This window comes from Vigna unguiculata, chromosome 10 (assembly GCF_004118075.2).
Source record: "Vigna unguiculata cultivar IT97K-499-35 chromosome 10, ASM411807v1, whole genome shotgun sequence".
Lineage (NCBI taxonomy): Eukaryota > Viridiplantae > Streptophyta > Magnoliopsida > Fabales > Fabaceae > Vigna > Vigna unguiculata.
The window spans coordinates 1,897,890-1,917,593 of record NC_040288.1 but is presented as its reverse complement, the minus strand read 5'-3'; the positions used below and the strand labels follow the sequence as shown (position 1 = coordinate 1,917,593).

The 19,704-nt window shown below is 30.3% G+C and overlaps 1 protein-coding gene across 1 annotated transcript; it reads right to left on the bottom strand.

The window, feature by feature from the left end:
• Positions 1-4,945: 4,945 nt before the first annotated feature.
• Positions 4,946-15,566, bottom strand: LOC114166930. The gene is made up of 2 exons (XM_028051817.1): positions 15,086-15,566; positions 4,946-5,139 (listed from the first exon to the last, which is right to left on the bottom strand). The coding sequence occupies exons 1-2, from the start codon at positions 15,564-15,566 to the stop codon at positions 4,946-4,948; spliced, it is 675 nt and encodes a 224-aa protein (XP_027907618.1).
• Between the last annotated feature and the right edge of the window lie 4,138 nt (positions 15,567-19,704).

Sequence of the window (19,704 nt, the reverse complement as noted above, 5' to 3'; positions counted from 1 at the left end):
AATGGTGGAACATATAACTTGTGTAAAGAATTATTATGTACATTCGTTGAAAATATTGATTTTAATTTGATAATGGAATTGACATATGTAGTATTTGTTAATTTTCACTAGCTTACCCTCCTGTTTGTGGTTATGGTTTTCACCTGTGATGATCATATGTTCTACATGATCACAAAGTATCATGCAGGTGGTGGAGGAAATAGAAGTGAGGTCTCAAAGCTCTTCGATATATATATTATTATATTTGATAGTACCTCCTAGGATGTCATAATTATATATTTCTTCTGAAAAATATTTGAACCAAATTCTTGGAGGGTTGTAAATATATTAAGTATATGCATAATTTCATGATGCTAGTGACCATTATTAATCATGTAATGAACAAATTGGTAGTGTGATATATGCTAATTGGGTCATTATCTTTTGTTATCAAAGCAGTTCTTCCTTAGGATAGTCTGAGTTTGTAGGTTTGTTGTGCTTCTGCAGTATGTGAATAACTATTCAAGTTCCAATTTACTAATTAGGTTAGTGAAAATAACAGTATTAAGAGAGAAATAATCTTGAAGGAGTGATGAACTTACATATTTATAACTAAATTTAAGATGATTTTTTGTCTTAATTCTGGTCATTTTTATCTGTGAGTGATTTGAAGATAGTCACATTATTTGATTGTGCATATATGTTTGATTTGGGTATAAGAGGTTTATTTGCTTTGAATGTTTGTTTTATTAAAAACTCTCGATTTTGTTATTAGGACTTTTTTTTTGTATAGTATTGAACGTTGTTTTAAATACCTTCTTTCTTTCTTCTGATGCTGAAAATATAAATTATTTGGGATGAATTTATGAATATTGCGCACACAAAAAATAATACTAAAAGTGATGCTTTTTAATGTTTATCATATTTTTATTTGAGTAAAATTGGTGTTAATCCATTTATAAAATAACAAAATTATATAAAATATTATTGTTCAACTATATTTCGTACGGTTCTTATAAATAAGCTTGTTTCTTGGGCATTATCCCTATACATTAGACGTGAGATTTACCTACAATTAAGTTTTTCAATAGTTGTTATCCATAATAAATAAATATTATGTATCAAGATATTTAGTGACCAAAAGATATATATTATATATATATATATATATATATATATATATATTATTAGAAAATAAATTTATATTTAGTTTATTATCACAGTGTGTAAATTGATGACTTTTCGATTCATATATTATTACTTATTTAACTTTTAATTGATATAGAATCTTTAACAAAGTCTTCACATCAATAACATCAAATATAGAAATATAAAACTTGAGAATAGATAACATGATAGATTTAATTAATTTCAAATGGGATAAACTGCTATATTATATAAAAAATAAGTTTAAATTTAACTTATCATTACAATATTAATTTATAAAATAAGAATTATATCTACTTATATACTCTGTAAATTAATTTTATATTATAAGATCCCTATCACAGTATTTTATATGCCTAATGCATTCATATTATTTTTCTTTGTATTTTCTTTCTTATAGGAAAACCTACACACAAAATATCATCTTAATTTTCATTTTCCTTGGCTCTTTCTTTCATTTTCCATTCACTCTTTTCCCTTTCTATCACCAAACCTAACATACCGAAGTACTTATTTTTGCTTAAAGAACAAATTATATATTCCTTCTATTTCAAACCCACTTATGTTTTATCATTTAAAAAAAAATCACATGGAGTGGCATTCTTTCTTTAGTTTTCATCAAAATATTAAAACTTATACCATAAAATTTATTTCAAATAAACTACACTAGCTTAATATTTTTATTAATATCATAGATACCAACCTTAACCCTGTTGCAAAAATGAAATTGTAGTAACAAAAAACGAGAAAATAACAAATTTTATCTAAAAAAAAGTGAAAAACCTAACTTAATCTTTTAAATGTATAAAAAGTTTAAGAGTTATATATGTTTTCGATCCCCAAATTTGGATACAAGATTAAAATTCGTGTATGTTTTAAATTTTAATATAATTATGTCCTTAAACTTTATAAATGAACAGATTTAAAAAAATTTCAAACCTAATTGTGTGAATTTTTTTTAACATATTAAATAATATTTTAGATTGATGTATGAGTTATTTGCACAATTTGATACATTACAATTCAAATGCAAACAATTGGGTTAAAAGAATTGTAGCCAATGACGAATCATCACCAATATTTTTGGAAGAGGTAAATAATACATTAAAAATTTATATATTTAATTATTGTCACTAATACAATAAAAAATGAATACATAATGTAATACAACTGTGACGATAACATAAAGGATTGTCCTTCATCCTTTCATATTTTTGAACTCATCAATAATTAAATCATAACTAAAATGTTAAGCTATTCTTTTAGAAAATGAATCTAATCTTCTATTCTTTATAATATACTTTTTTAAAAAAATTAAGAATAAAACATAATTTATCATAATCTAATAAAATATTGAGCAACATAATTACTAAAAGAAAAATATTTAACAATCAAGTCACAATTAAAAATCAGTTATGAAAAAACACATATTACATTATACTTTTTCTTCTATATTTATAAAAAATCGAATATACAAAAGGCTTGTTAAAAAACAGATTTGTCTAATCACCTTAACCACAAAGGGATCTGAGTTGATTAATAGGCTTTTATCTGGTTTAAGATGAATCTAGAATAGATCTTTAGGTTTTAAAGCTCAATTAATCAATTTCACAGTTCTAGGTTAATGGACTGTTTAAATCAATCAAGAAAGATTAAGAGAGAGAAGAAGGAATCAAGACACACAATTTATACTGGTTCGATTCAAGGCGAATCTACATCCAGTCTTCTCCTAAGTAACACACTTAGGAGGATTCCACTAAACAGAGAGGATCCAAGAATTACAAGCACGCCTATGTAATTCTAACCCCCAAAACCTAAGAACTTGATTCAACAATCAAGAACTCCCCCTAGGAGCAATGCATCCACACAATTGCACCCAGGTCCACACTTCAAACACTGAAGCAACTGTAATCAAAAATACAGAAAACAAAACAAGAAACGAATACACCTAAGCTGTGTAGATTTGACTTGATGCTCCTTGAATCAAGCAAGATCCATCATGGTGGAATCAACCATCAATTCTTCTTGGATCTATACTTGAGTTGTCTTGCAGAATCTTCTGAAACTTTGTGTCTCTCAGATGGCTCTATCTCAGATGAAAACTGCGTGATCTTTCTTATTTTTCCACACCCAAAACAGATTCCAAAACAGCTTTTATACAAAGGTTTTTGCTGTCACTAATTCGATTAGCAATTTACCTAATCGATTATCGTGAGTATATTTTCACTTACTTTGTACAATACTCACAGCTAATCCATTAGTTAAAGAACTAATCATATGCAGAATTACACAGCAGGCCTGAAATACATTTGATAAAGAGAAGCTATTTGCCTAATGCATATCCTAACTGGACCAAGCTATGTTTTATCCTAGATAAGCAGACATCATCAAAATTGTTCTTCATTCATGGGTGAAATAGCTCCCCCTTTCAACAATCTCCCCCTTTTTGATGATGTCCAAAACATGGACTGTGATAAGCCTGCCTGCAGCACATTAAGCAAACAACAACAGCAGTACAAGCACACAAAGCAAACAACAACATAGGCATATAACAGATATCATTTTCATTACATACTCCCCCTACCAATAAACCATCAATATATGAAATTCTCCCCCTTTTTGGACATTAGCAAAAAAATCAGACAGATTTAGGATGCAATACAGGACAGCAGGAAAATTGTATCTAAACAGCGCAACAATGTAAGAGATGCAGCAGGAGATAATGCATAACAACCAGGATAACAACCAGAATGCATAACAATTTCCCATAATGGATTAGCGGGCTCCTTTTGAGAAATTAAGTAGCAACTATGTGATGCAGAACTTAACACAGACTAAGCTTCAGACAAAACACGATAATGGATTAAGGCCAAGGTTAGGCAAGCATCTACACAGTTTGAACACAGTAGGCATACAAAGTATGACAATACTAACAACGCAGCAGGTGAAATCAGTAGCACAGGTTAACATCAGAGTGCAGACATTTATGGAAGTATAGAGCAAATAGACACCAAGACCAATGTGATGGATAAAAAATTTGACCTTTGTTATTATCACCTCTTGTAACATGACCAATAATTGGCTTTGTAAGATATCCTGCAGAAGTTCTTCACATCTCCTTTCATGTGTCTTGAGCATCCATTATATAAAAGCTACATTGTTTTCCTTGCATCAAGACACACCTGAAACAAAGATTAAAAAGAAGATGCAGGTACCCAATTGAACTTGGGTCCTTTCATGTTAGTGGTTTGAGGTGTTCCTTTAGGTACCCATTTGTACTCTCCTTTAGGAACCCCACAATTTTTAAAATAGCAGGAATTTGATGCATGACCAAGTTCAGAATAGTAGGAGCAAATGACAGATGTTGGTTTACTCATATCTAGAAAACTTCTGGTGCCTAATGGATTAGATTTGCCACTGTAACCTATTCCCTCTTTATTAAGCACACTCCTTTGAGATCCTAACACTACATCAAGGTTTGATCTTCCCAAAGTGAATTTTGAGAGAGTTTTCATTAGGTAATCTATCTTTTCTAGCTGTCCTGGGCATTTTTCACATTGGGGAGAGCTTGTGTCATCTTTGGACCTAGAGTGTTTCTTAGATTTCTCTAGTTTTTCAAGACTTGTTATCAAATTTTTATTTTCCTCTTCTAGTTGTTTTACTCTACCTTCAAGCCATTTAATTTCTCCTCTATGCTTATTATTTGACTTTTGCAATTTTGTGGCTTCCTTATGCAATTCATTAAAAGGATCAAATAATTCATAATAGTTATTTTCATCATCATTGGAGTTAAAACAACTCACACTGCTCTTGGAAGAGCCTGTTCCAGCCATGAGACAAGGTTGGTTTCTTCCTCAATGCTTCCGTCAGATTCACTGGATGAGCTAGAGTCACTGTTGTAAGCTTTCCTTTTCTTCTTATGCTTGTTTGCCTCACTTGTCTCTTCCAATTTTTGTTTCATCTTGAGTACAGGGCAATCTGGTTTGATGTGTCCTGTTTTGCCACACTCATAGCAGGTTTGAGTTCCAGATCTGGTCTACCTCTTGTTTCCTGCATAACTGTTGTTAGTCTTGTTCTTATACTTCAGAAATTTTGAGAACTTTTTCACCATTAAGCTCAAAGCTTCACTGTCAGAGTTTCCATCATTCGAGTCGTCTGCAGAATCTGCCTTTTTCTGTTTTACTACAAATTTCACTGCACTCTTCAAGGCTATAGTGTGCCTCTTTTCTCCATCCTCTTCTTCCTTGAGTCTTCCAAGCTCTAGTTCATGTTCCCTTAGTTTCCCAAAGAGTGTGGCCATGTTCATGCTAGTGAGATCTTTGGATTCTGAAATTACAGTGACTTTGGGCTACCATGTCCTATTTAAGCTCTTCAAAATTTTGATATTGAGTTCCTCTTTGTCAAAAGTCTTGCCAAGAGCTAGGAGGTGATTTACTATATGTGTAAATCTTTTCTGCACATCACAAATGCTTTCTCCAGACTTCATCCTGAACATCTCATACTCTTGAATGAGAGTGTTCTTCCTTGCCCTTTTAACTTCATTCGTGCCCTCATGGGTTACTTCCAAGACATCCCACATTTCTTTGGCTGATTCACACACAGATACCCTGTAAAATTCATCCAAAGTTAGTGCAGAAGATATAATATTTTTGGCTCTAACATCATAGTGTGCCCTCTTATTTTCATCAAGAGTCCACTGTGAGAACTCTTTAAGAACAGTTTTTCCTTCCACTATCTTAATTGGTTTAAAAGGTCCATTCACCAGAGCATCCCATACCCCTTTGTCCACTGATTCAAGAAAAATTTTCATTCTAATTTTCCAAAAAGGGTAGTTTTCACCAGCAAACAGAGGTGGCCTGTTAATGGATGCCCCTTCAGCAAAGGTTTGAGATGTATTAGACATATCATGATCTTTCTAATCGATTATCGTGCGATTAACCAGCTCTGGTGCCAATTGTTAAAAAACAGATCTGCCTAATCACCTTAACCACAAAGGGATCTGAGTTGATTAATAGGCTTTTATCTGGTTTAAGATAAATCTTGAATAGATCTTTAGGTTTTAAAGCTCAATTAATCAATTTCACAGTTCTAGGTTAATGGACTGTTTAAATCAATCAAGAAAGATTAAGAGAGAGAAGAAGGAATCAAGACACACAATTTATACTGGTTCGATTCAAGGCGAATCTACATCCAGTCTTCTCCTAAGTAACACACTTAGGAGGATTCCACTAAACAGAGAGGATCCAAGAATTACAAGCACACCTATGTAATTCTAACCCCCAAAACCCAAGAACTTGATTCAACAATCAAGAACTCCCCTTAGGAGCAATGCATCCACACAATTGCACCTAGGTCCACACTTCAAACACTGAAGCAACTGTAATCAAAAACACAGAAAATAAAACAAGAAACGAATACACCTAAGCTGTGCAGATTTGACTTGATGCTCCTTGAATCAAGCAAGATCCATCATGGTAGAATCAACCATCAATTCTTCTTGGATCTATACTTGAGTTGTCTTGCAGAATCTTCTGAAACTTTGTGTCTCTCAGATGGCTCTATCTCAGATAAAAACTACGTGATCTTTCTGATTTTTCCACACCCAAAACAGATTCCAAAACAGCTTTTATACAAAGGTTTTTGTTGTCACTAATTCGATTAGCAATTTACCTAATCGATTATCGTGAGTATATTTTCACTTACTTTGTACAATACTCACAGCTAATCCATTAGTTAAAGAACTAATCATATGCAGAATTACACAACAGGCCTGAAATACATTTGATAAAGAGAAGCTATTTGCCTAATGCATATCCTAACTGGACCAAGCTATGTTTTATCCTAGATAAGCAGACATCATCAAAATTGTTCTTCATTCATGGGTGAAATAGCTCCCCCTTTCAACAAGGCTCATGAGATAAGAAATAATGTTAACTATTAAACTAATATTTCACTATCAAGTGAGATAAGAGATTTACATTTTTTTTTCTTCAAGAAAGAGAGAGAACATATAAATGAGAGTAGAAATAATAAGTTTTGTGAGAGATAAGTATATTATTCTATTAGAAACTTAAAAGACAACAAGAGAGAAAATAAAATTTTTTTAATATTTTTGTATTATTATATTTGATTTTTTTGTTTTATTATTAATTAAAATTAAATGTTATACTTTATAAAAAAATAAAAAGATACATAATTTAATTTCCATCAATTCTCAATATATCCTACATATAATTTTAAAAATTTCACAAAATTTGAGGGGTCATAGTGTAATATCTCATTTTAGTAGTATAAAACTAATAAAATAAGACATTTCATAATAATATTCAAAGGCGGATGAACAAAATAAAAAGTATATTAGTGCAGTCCTTCAAGAGATCAGACTATAAAAATATACCCTTTATACAACACCAAACCCACAAAAATATCCATATACCGAACATTAACCACTCATACATTTGATACAATCTCACAACTCTAACTACAAACTTCTCATCCTTCATAGGTGTCTCTAAACATGCATCTTCCTTTGCTCACATCAAAATTGTGATCATCGCAAAAGAAGAAAATAACACAAGACCATAAAGTGCAAAGGTAAGCTAGTATATAAAAGAATTATCCTAAGATCATTTAAATCATTTAAACTATAAGACATACATGGACAAACTACAATAATTCACCTTCACATAATTGCACACAAACCGTTGACATTAAATTCAATTATCCGAATACATGCATTTGGAATCGGAATCACTAATGACTTGCACTTGTGGTGGCCTCTACTACTCTGTAAAGTCATTGCCAATGGATTTCACCCTACCACACACAAGGTTAATCCATGATCATCTAAGATCATTATCCTGCCTTAGACTACGACTTCCTATTACTCTCACCACTTGAACCATTCTCCTCTACTTTAGTGTGAATGATCATTAGAGTTTCAGGATGTCACCTTACTTGAATCCATAGTCCAATGCATACACTAAAAAGACTATAATAAAATCTCCCCATGAAACCCATGGTATTACGTCAAATACATACAATGTTCATATACATTAAGAAACCCATCATCATCATCATAGTTTCACAACAATACTTTCACCATAATTAATTACTTTCACAATCATATACATCTTTAATAACATTTCATATTCACACATCAATAATTTCATCTCAATCAATTACAGTCTCAAACATATACATACATAAAGTACATCAAAATGGTAAAAAAAATTTCTTTAACCACACACTTCAAAACAAAAACCCCACCATTCAAAGTGAAGAATTACGTGTCTAGGGTCAACTGTCAAAATTTCAGTTCGAGTTGATGGTTAATGAAGCCGAAATCTTCATTTTACCAAGAAGATGCGAACTAGAAAAAAAAAAGGTGGCGCTCGATGCTACAATCCTTGGAACCCACTGTTTTGGGTGCACCTGACGGTCCAAAAGTGGCGCTCAACGACACTAAGTGGCCTGGCACCTGACGACACTACAACAGCGCCCGATAGTGCATAAAAAACAATAAGTTTTTGGGAAAATTGGTTTTGTGCAATTGACTAATTTAACATCTTTACTTTATTGTTTTTTTTTTTTTTATATTTCAAATGGTTTTAGAGAGTTCAACACTAATACCTAATCACTCAAAACATAGATTCAAACTTTTTCCCAAATCAAGACCAAACACAAATCAAATATCAAACAGTTTAACATGTAACTCATCGATTCAACACACCACATCATAATTAACTACCAAGATTATCAGTTCACACCAAATTTCAACATAAAACCTAGATTCTCTTACCTCTAATGCAACCCAAGCTTGAAACAATGAAGCCTCAAGATGATTCGAACACCAAAAATCCAACTCAACCTAAGGACCAAAGCAAAGGAATGAAGAGAGTGATGAGACTCTAGTCATGATCAAATCAGAATCAAAGTCTCATAAACAATATGCACCAAGAAACCTTACATGCAACCCTACTCAAATAGAAAAGAAGAAGAATATTAAAATTTTCAACCTACGCAGATGAAAAATTTGTTATGTTGAATTTGAAGAAGACTGACACGATTCCAAAACTAATCTCTAGTTCACAAAAAGATAAAAATCATATGAGAGAAAGGAAGAATTAAGGTTAAGTTGAAATTGAAAATAAACCGATATAGAGAGAAAGAGAAAAATTTTGTATTTTAAAAAAGATGAGACGATTAAGATTTTTTTTTTTAAATAAGTTTTACATATAGTATCTTTGCTCTTTATATAATCTGTCACTAACTATACTTATTTATTTTTAAATTTAAAATAAAAATACATCAAAATTTAAAATAAAAAGAAAATGTTAATTTCACTTGTCTAAATTTAAGGGTAAGAGATATTTAACCCAAAGTTTATAATCGGTCAAATGTTGTATTTGAATAATAAAAACTGTTTGAATAATAAAAAATTGATAAAAGTTAAGAAATTTTGTGTACATTTTTAAGAGGGATACAATATTTGTTTTTTTTTTTTTAATCTTTTTTTACTTAAAAGATTGATGGCAATTTGCAATGATTCTGTTGTGTAGGTTGGGATGTGAAGAAAGCGCGCACGTGCAAGGGGCAGGAGGGTAGTGGCTGACCGTGATGTACGGGCAGCTGTTGTGGGTCCGGAAGACAAGGACAGGTGAATAGAAGCGCCAGCAAGACCATGAGTCAGGTGGGTCCCACTTCGATGGTCCTTGTCTCCTTCTCTTTCTCTGTGGGTCCCTTGCCCCGTCAGCTCCATGTTTGCTTTTCTCAACCTTTTTCTTCCTCTCTCTCTATCTTTATTCTTTTTTTCTCTCTTATTTCTCAATATTATTCTCTTTCTTATTCTAAATTAATCACAAAGCAACACTACATTTCTCGTATCTTCTTTTCAATCAATAAATACACTTCTTATCATTTGCAAAAATAATAATTGCCTCTTCTAACATTCATTTCATCATATTTTAATAATATTTTTATTTACTTTCTTTTGGCTTTTATTTGAGCAAAATTCATTAAGATAAAGACAAATACAAACATACTTTTTTTTTAAATATATAGAGTATTTTGATCGAATAAATTATTTTAATTGTGATCTTCTTATAAGTTAATTTTATTTTTATTGAATTGTGATTTTTTTTATATTTTAATCTAAATAATATTTTATTTATTTATTAATAAATATATACACATTTTAAAATAAAAAAAAATTATGTTATCTAAGATTGAAAAACATAAATTTGATGTTATCTAAATATAGTTTAGTCTTACAATTTTAAACTTGTTATAAAATAAAGGTAATAAGAGAGACAAAGGAGAGGAAGAATAGAGAATGAGAGAGTAGGGAGCAACTTCTGTTTGTATGTGTGTGTTATTACTGATAGGACGAGTCCTATTTATAGATACAATATGGTAACCCAGAAAGGATATAAAATCAAATAGTAAATACAAAATATTACATCATAAAGAGTAATGAATAATATGATTATCAATCATATGAGTAATTGTATAAATCAATGGACGACCATTAATTCATAACACTCCCCCTTGGGTGTCCATTGATAAAAGAATGTGCCTCGTTAAAACCTTACTAGGAAAAACCCTTTGGGATAAAAACCTAGTGAAGGAAAAAGAGTACATCATTCTATATAATATTGTTCTTTGCATCTTCTATTTCTCCCCCTCATGTAAACTTACATCATTAAGATGGCGGAGTCCAATCCTGTGAACCAATTGCTCAAAAGTTCTCCTTGGCAAAGACTTTGTAAATAAATCTACTAGATTTTCACATGAGCGAATCTTTTGGATCTCTACATCACCATTTCTTTGAAGATCATGAGTGAAAAAGAATTTTGGAAGAATATGTTTTGTTCTGTCTCCTTTAATATATCCTTCTTTCAATTGAGCAATGCATGCACTATTGTCTTCATATATCGTTGTTGGTTTCATTTTTCCCAAGGATAAACCACAAGTTTGTCGCACATGTTGAATTATAGACCTTAACCAAACGCATTCACGACTTGCCTCATGTAATGCTGAAATTTCTGCATGATTTGACGATGTTGCTGTTATTGTTTGTTTCACAGATCGCCATGAAATCGCTGTGCCACCACATGTGAACAAATATCCTGTTTGTGATCGACCATTATGAGGATCTGATAAATAACCTGCATCTGCATAACCCATTAGATCTAATTTTGAATCATTTGGGTAAAACAAGCCCATATTCATAGTGCCTTTAAGGTAACGGAGTATTTGTTTTACTCCATTCCAATGTCTTCTTGTAGGTGAAGAACTATATCTTGCTAACAAATTTACAGCAAATGCTATATCGGGTCGAGTATAATTAGCAAGATACATTAGTGCTCCTATAGCACTAAGATATGGTACTTCAGGACCAAGTAGTTCTTCATCTTTTTCTTGAGGTCTAAAAGGGTCTTTATCAACATCTAATGACCTCACCACCATTGGAGTGCATAGTGAATGTGATTTGTCCATATAGAACTTTTTAAGCACTTTCGTTATATAAGCTTCTTGATGTACAAGAACACCTTTGTTTAAATACTCAATTTGTAATCCCAAACAAAACTTTGTCCTTCCAAGATCCTTCATCTCAAATTCTTTCTTTAAACAATCAATTGCCTTTGTGAGCTCATTAGGAGTTCCAACTATGTTTATGTCATCTACATAAACAGCAATTATGGCAAATTCATTCTCGGATCTTTTCATATAAATACAAGGACAAATAGGGTCATTTTTATACCCTTCCTTTAATAAGTACTCACTTAGACGGTTATACCACATACGTCCTGATTGTTTCAATCCATAAAGGGACTTATTCAATTTTATTGAATAATCCTTTTTAGAATTTGCTTTGTTGGGCACATTAAATCCTTCAGGGAGTTTCATATAAATATCATTTTCCAAAGAGCCATACAAATAGGCGGTAACAACATCCATGAGGTGCAAATTCAAACCTTCTTGTGCAACAAGGCTAATTAAATATCTAAATGTTGTTGCATCCAATACTGGAGAATATGTCTCCTCAAAATCAATACCAGGTCTTTGTGAAAAACCTTGAGCAACTAACCGTGCTTTGTATCTAACAATTTCACCATTCTCATTTCGTTTTTGTACAAAAACCCATCTGTACCCAATAGGTTTTACACCCTCAGGTGTGCGAACTACAGGTCCAAAAACCTTTCGTTTAGCAAGCGAATCTAATTCTGCTTGGATTGCATCTTTCCATTTTGGCCAATCATTTCTTTGCCGACAATCTTCAATTGTCATTGGTTCTTGATCATCATTGTCACTTATAACATCCTTTGCTACATTATATGCAAAAACCTCGTCAATATTGACTTTATTTCGATTCCATATTTTATGATTCATGACATAATTTATTGAGATCTCATCATTTTCAACAATTTCAGGTACCTGAGGTTCTTTTGGAACCGAATCATTGATTATGTCAAAAGAATCTTTTGGGACTTTTACCCCCTCGATTAGGCCATCTTGCCTTTTTTCCCTTTTTCTCACACGAGGATTTTTATCTTTGGAACCCAAAGGCCTACCACGCTTTAGGCGTGTTTGAGATTCATTTGCTATATTATATTGTCCAACAGGAATATCAATTCTGATTGGAGTATTAGCAGCGGGTATATGCGACTTAGTTACCCTTTTTGTGTCAGTAAAAGCATCTGGTAATTGGTTGGCCAATTTTTGTAAATGAATTATCCGTTGAACTTCTAGTTCACACTCTTTTGTACGAGGATCAAGATGAGATAATGATAATTCATTCCAACCAATATCTTTTTCCAGTTTCTTTCTTTCTCCCCCTAACGTTGGAAAAATTGATTCATCAAAATGACTATCAGCAAATCGAGCTGTAAATAAGTCACCTGTTGATGGTTCAAGATATTTTATTATCGATGGAGAATCATATCCAACATATATTCCCAAACGTCTTTGAGGACCCATCATAGTCCTTTTTGGTGGGGAAATTGGGACATATACAGCACACCCAAAAATTCTTAAATGAGAAATATTTGGTTGTTGACCAAAAACCAACTGTAAAGGAGAGTATTTGTGATAACTTGTTGGTCTGATGCGAATCAATACTGCAGCATGCAGAATTGCATATCCCCAAGTAGTCATTGGAAGATTAGCTTTCATAAGTAAAGGTCGTGCAATCAATTTTAGACGTTTTATCAATGATTCTGCAAGTCCATTTTGAGTATGAACATGTGCTACTGGATGTTCAACTTCAATTCCAATTGACATACAATACTCATTAAAAGCATGAGATGTAAATTCACCAGCATTATCAAGACGAATTTTCTTAATTGGATAATCTGGGAAGTGGGCTCTTAACTTGATCAATTGTGCTAATAACTTAGCAAATGCTTGATTTCGAGTTGATAGTAAACAAATATGTGACCATCTAGTGGACGCATCAATTAATACCATGAAATATCTAAATGATCCACATGGTGGGTGTATTGGACCACAAATATCACCTTGTATTCGTTCTAAAAATGAGATTGACTCATTTCTAATTTTTTCTGGTGATGGTCTTATTATCAATTTTCCCTGCGAACATGCAGTACATGAGAAATCATTGGACTGAAGAAGCTTTTGACTTTTAAGTGGATGTCCACATGAGTTTTCAGCTATTTTTCGCATCATGATATATCCAGGATGACCCAACCGATCATGCCAAACAAGAAATTCATTCTTATTTGTAAGCTTCTGGCTTACAATAACATGCGTCTCAATCGCATTAATATATGTGTAGTACAAGCCATAAGAGAAGGTTGATAATTTCTCCAATACACATTTTTTATTTGACTCAATTTGAGTGATATAAAGATATTCAACATCTCCTTCATTATTTGTCTCAATATGATATCCATTTAGACGAATATCCTTGAAACTTAATAAGTTTCTATTGGACTTAGGAGAATAAAATGCATTTTTAATATGCAATCTTGTACCTCTTGGCAGAAGTACTGTAGCTCTTCCAGAGCCTTCAATTATATTTGTAGTACCAGAAATAGTACTAACATTGACTTCTCGCATTACCAAACAAGAGAAAAACTTATTACTCTTGAGAATTGTATGAGTTGTTGCACTATCAGCAAGGCACAGATCCTCATCATTGGTGTTAATGCCAATATTCATTCTTCATATAAACATAAATATCAATATTAGAGATTACTTTGTAAGAGGAGAAAAAATAAAAATAAAATAGAGGATTTTATTCATAAAAAAAAACTTGTACATATAAAAGCAACATGAATTAAATATAAAACATTGTCTTAAAATTTAAAAATAAAATAAAACTATTTTCTAACACTCCCATCACCAATAAGGTGATCAATACTTCCATCGGGTTTAGAAAAGAAATCACCAATATCAAGATGAGTAGTATCCATATGACCATAATCAGAATCACCATCTTCATAAGCAAAGTGTGTTTCTACATTCTTCTTTTTAATTGATTATTGGTAGAGTTCAACAAGATGCTTTGGTGTATAACAGGCACGGGTCCAATGACCTTTACTACCACAACGATAACATATATTTTCAGCCTTTTTGCCATTATTTTCACCCCTTTCTTTTTCCTTTTTCGCATTCTTGTTCCACTTCTGTTGATGAAGTTTCTCTTTGAAATTTCCTTTATAACCATGTCCACGACCATGATTAATAGCACGACCACGACCACGACCATGGCTACGACCACGGCCAAAATTACGACCACGATTATTATTATGGTCTTGACCTCGTCCATGATTATATGGATTAGATGTTGCTGCATTCACTTCTGGGAATGGAGCAGAACCAGTTGGTCGGGCCTCATGATTTTTCATCAAGAGCTCATTATTTTGTTCAGCCACAAGAAGGCATGAAATCAATTCAGAATATTTGTGAAAACCTTTTTCACGATACTGTTGTTGCAAAAGCAAATTAGTTGCATGAAAAGTTGAGAATGTTTTTTCCAACATATCTTCATCAGTAATTCTTTCTCCACATAGAGTCAATTGAGAAGTAATTCTAAACATTGCAGAATTATATTCACTTACAGTTTTAAAATCTTGCAACCGTAAATGCATCCAATCATAACGAGCTTTTGGCAAAATCACGGTCTTTTGGTGGTCATATCTTTCTTTTAAATTTTTCCATAATACAGAAGGGTCTTTTATAGTAAGGTATTCAATTTTCAACCCTTCATGAAGATGGCGACGAAGGAAAATCATAGCTTTAGCTTTATCTTGTTCAGATGCTTTATTTCCTTCTTTAATAGCATCACCCAGACCCATTGCATCTAGATGAATCTCAGCATCTAAAATCCATGATAAATAATTCTCCCCCGAAATATCAAGGGCCGCAAATTCAAGCTTTGCAAGATTTGACATGTTTTAGAACTAGCACATAAAATATTAATATAATCAAATTTCATGTATGAAATTATTAAAATCAAATAATAATAATAATAATAATATGACAGAGAAAAATAAATCAAACAATTATCATTACACAAAAAAAAAAGAAAATGAGATAAAGTTTGTGAATGAGAAAAAGATTAGAAAGAACCTCGGTTAAGGAATATAGAGCGTTGTTCTTAGGGAGAAAAAAAAAAATATGCCTTCACGCTCAGTTGGATAACCCTCGTGCTGATAACGTGTTATAAAATAAAGGTAATAAGAGAGACAAAGGAGAGGAAGAATAGAGAATGAGAGAGTAGGGAGCAACTTCTGTTTGTATGTGTGTGTTATTACTGATAGGACGAGTCCTATTTATAGATACAATATGGTAACCCAGAAAGGATATAAAATCAAATAGTAAATACAAAATATTACATCATAAAGAGTAATGAATAATATGATTATCAATCATATGAGTAATTGTATAAATCAATGGACGACCATTAATTCATAACAAAACTTATACTCTATGTATGATCTCTAATTAAAGAGTTCTATAATATAAAAAACTAAAATGTGTGGTCATAATGAAGATGTTCTTAACATTAAAAATGATACTTTTTAAAGAATGATTTATTTTTATTAGGGTATCAATACTCGTAGCAATTAATAATGACCTAAATGCATGTCCCACCAATTTAAATGTTTGAAAGCTTTAAACCCTTATAGTAACTAGAAAATCATGCAATTTATATGGTAAAACAAAAATGTTGTATTATTTCAATTCAAAGTGAAGTTTTTTTTTTTATGGAAAATTTATTTATATATTTATTTGGTGGAAAATTAATGAAATCCCACTATGAAAATTTTGTTACACTAATTTATGATTATTCTAGAATTGTGGGAAGTGACGTGGTGTGTAAAGAAAGAGGCATAAGTGGTAGATGGGGCCATGCCACAGCATAGATATCATGAGTTTGTTTGATTTTGATGCGATGGGAGTCACACAATTACCTTTATGCCCTTTCTTTTTCATGATTTTCTCACCTTTTTCAAAAGCAAAAATGTGTCTTTTGCCATTATCAAATCAAATTCCATGCACATTTTCAAAAGCTCTCAACCTTTATTATTATTATTGCTTTTCTTTTTCAAATTCAATGCAAATCCCTCAACCACACACCAAAAGTATCACAAATCCCAACAATAACATAAAATTATTTAATAGAAACTAATTACTCAATTTATTAGTTTTAAGTATTTGGTAAAATTAGTTGATGTCAATATATTAAATGTAAATAATTTTTTATTGAAATTTTTTATTATATAATAATAAGGATTAAATATATTTTTGTCAGTGAATTTTGAAATTAGTTAATTTTGAAACTTCGGATCAATTTAGTCATTCATCTTTCGAAATATGTGGATTTATTCTTTTTAATCAAATTTTGTCAAATTTATTTGACATTTCAAGCGTGTTTTAGGATTGTATTTGAGTTTGACACATTTTTACTTAAATGTTAAGTCAAATACTATTATGAAACGCGCTTGAAATGTCAAATAAACTTAACAAAATTTGATTAAAATGACTAAATTTACGTATTTTGAAAGATGAATGACTAAATTGGTCTAACGTTTCGAAATGGACTAATTCCAAAATTCACTAAAATTAATGAACTGAAAGCATATTTAACCCTAATAATAATTATGATATATTTATTTTTCATAATTTTTGTTTGTTTAAATTATTGTTAATTATATTTTCATTTTCAAAGTATTTTGAAGACAAAAAGATTTCCTTGACAAATGTAAAACATTCTTTTTAATAAATAAATGCGTTTTTATGTGACAAACCGAATCGAAGACTATAATGTAATAATCTTCACTTTTATTTTAAAAATATTTTACATTTAGACTAAATATTTAAAATATTTGTAACTAATTTTAGAAAGAAACAAAATTTGTATACAGTAGTTTAGATATAAAAAATATATTTAACTTTTAATTTTTTATATTTTTTGATAAATGTAATTTTCATATAACATCATATAGTTATTTTAATTTATAAGATTAAATATTTTCATCTAAACCATATAAAACAAATAAAAATTATAAGTTAACCAACACAATATAATAATTAATATTTTTAATTGAAAATTTTAAAATGGTAATAATATATTAAAATATAAGGGTTAATGATAAAATAAATAAATCATAATATAAGCTAATTGAAATGATTTATACCTAGGTTAAAGTTTCTCAAACAAATTACTTACTAAACATTTTGGTATTAGTGGAACTACTTTATAAGCTAATCATATTACTAACTAATATATATAGTTGATTGATTTTACAAAAGACATTTACATTATATATATAATAGTTGTTTAAGATTTTTTATAGTCCTTTATTAAAGTCATGTGTTACAATAATATATAGAGCATAGACCTCACATGCAAGATGTATCTTAGGAAGACATAGGAAGCAAAAGAAAGATTCTCATTTGGTAGGGTTTGATTAGGGTTAAGAGACATTTGGTATGACACAAAATCTTGCAATTTCCTCACTTTTTAATTACTTCACATTTCATCATTTTTTTTTTCAAGTGCCACCTTCTGTTCATCACAGAAAGTACAGTATCAGTTTAGAAAGAAAAGAAAAAAAATGAATGAAACAGTGAAAGGATTCTCTTGCCCTAGGAACAGTCCAAGTGAAGAGAACCTTGTAGAGACATGCTTTATTTATTTATTTCTTTTTTTCTTAGTCTTTTTGCCATTAGTTCATAGCAGACCAGACCAAATAAAAGTTGTCTGTCTTTATTCAAAGAAATTTTTGTGAAAATTTAAGTAGAAGAAATAATATTCGATATATAAAATTGATAGAATAAATAGTTACACTTAGGTTTTCGATAGTGAAATATAATTTTGTGGATGGATATTGAACCTAATATGAAAGTAAAATTTTAAATTTAATTTTTAGTAAACGGTGTAAATTATAGCTTATTATCAAGTAATTATTAAAATTATATATGTAATTTATTTTATTAGAGATTTTTTATATTTATTCAAAATTAAGAAAAAATAATTAATCTTGAATCTTATTCAAATAATTGATATAAATTGATGGTCTTTCGAAAAAAATGATTCAAAAAAAGTCAATAACAATGAAATATAAATCCAATATTTGTAAAAGATTCATATCATCTCGATTTAAAACTTTAAAATATTAAATTTATAAAAAAAATTCTTAATTTTTTTATTTTTGATTTATGTGAAATTTAAATTTGCTTATATTTTTTGTCTTAAGTTAATTTTCAATTTAAATAATTTACATTTAACTAATTTAATAAGTTAAATAATTATATATATATATAAATATTAAATTCAGTTTATACTAAATTAATTTAAGAACGATGATGGTGACACATTGAATTAGAGAGTAAAAAGGCAGCGCAACCCATTTTGGAGTGTAGTACAAATACTCATTAGAGGAAGGACCAAATATTAAAAAGGTTATTTAAAGTGGAAAAGGTCCTTTTGGGAAAAAGTGTGTTTGGGGTAGAACCGGTCCCAAAGGTTAAGTTTAAACTTCATGACGTATTAAAACCAACCATTACCAATAGCTAAATACGTTTTTTATTCTTTAATTTTGAGTAAAAATTAGATTTTTTTTTTAGTTTTAAAATAATTTAATCTTTTATTTTTATAAGTGTGAGGTGTAATATTTATAATTAAATTTTATTAAATTTATTTAATATTTCAAACATATTTTTAAATTAATATTAAAACAAAATGTAAATAAATCAAATGTTATACTGAAAGTTAAAACATGTTTGAAACCTTACTTTTTATTATTACAATGGTTAAGGATTCACATCAAAATTAAAATTCCCATGCAGTTAAAAAGGGAAAAAAATATAAAAGAGAGAAATAATAATCAAAGTGGCTATCTTAAAATTTTGGAGATAAAAAGATTTAATATTTTTTTACTTATTTTTTTCATAATTAGTTATTGTAAAACTCTTTTAATATTTCTATTCAGAAAAACTCAACAACAATTGTGTTGTTATTGTTTTGTTTCGATAACTAGCTCGAATAAATATACAAATGGTATTACTATTTCTCGCGTATTA

Bases quoted from the DNA above. Each gene is read 5' to 3' on its own strand.
- LOC114166930 (XM_028051817.1), bottom strand. From the start codon at position 15,566: ATGTCAAATCTTGCAAAGCTTGAATTTGCGGCCCTTGATATTTCGGGG. The intron at 5,140-15,085 runs GTTTTCACAAAT...GTGGCAAAACAG, and splicing joins ACAACAGTATCGTGAAAAAG to GACACATCAAACCAGATTGC.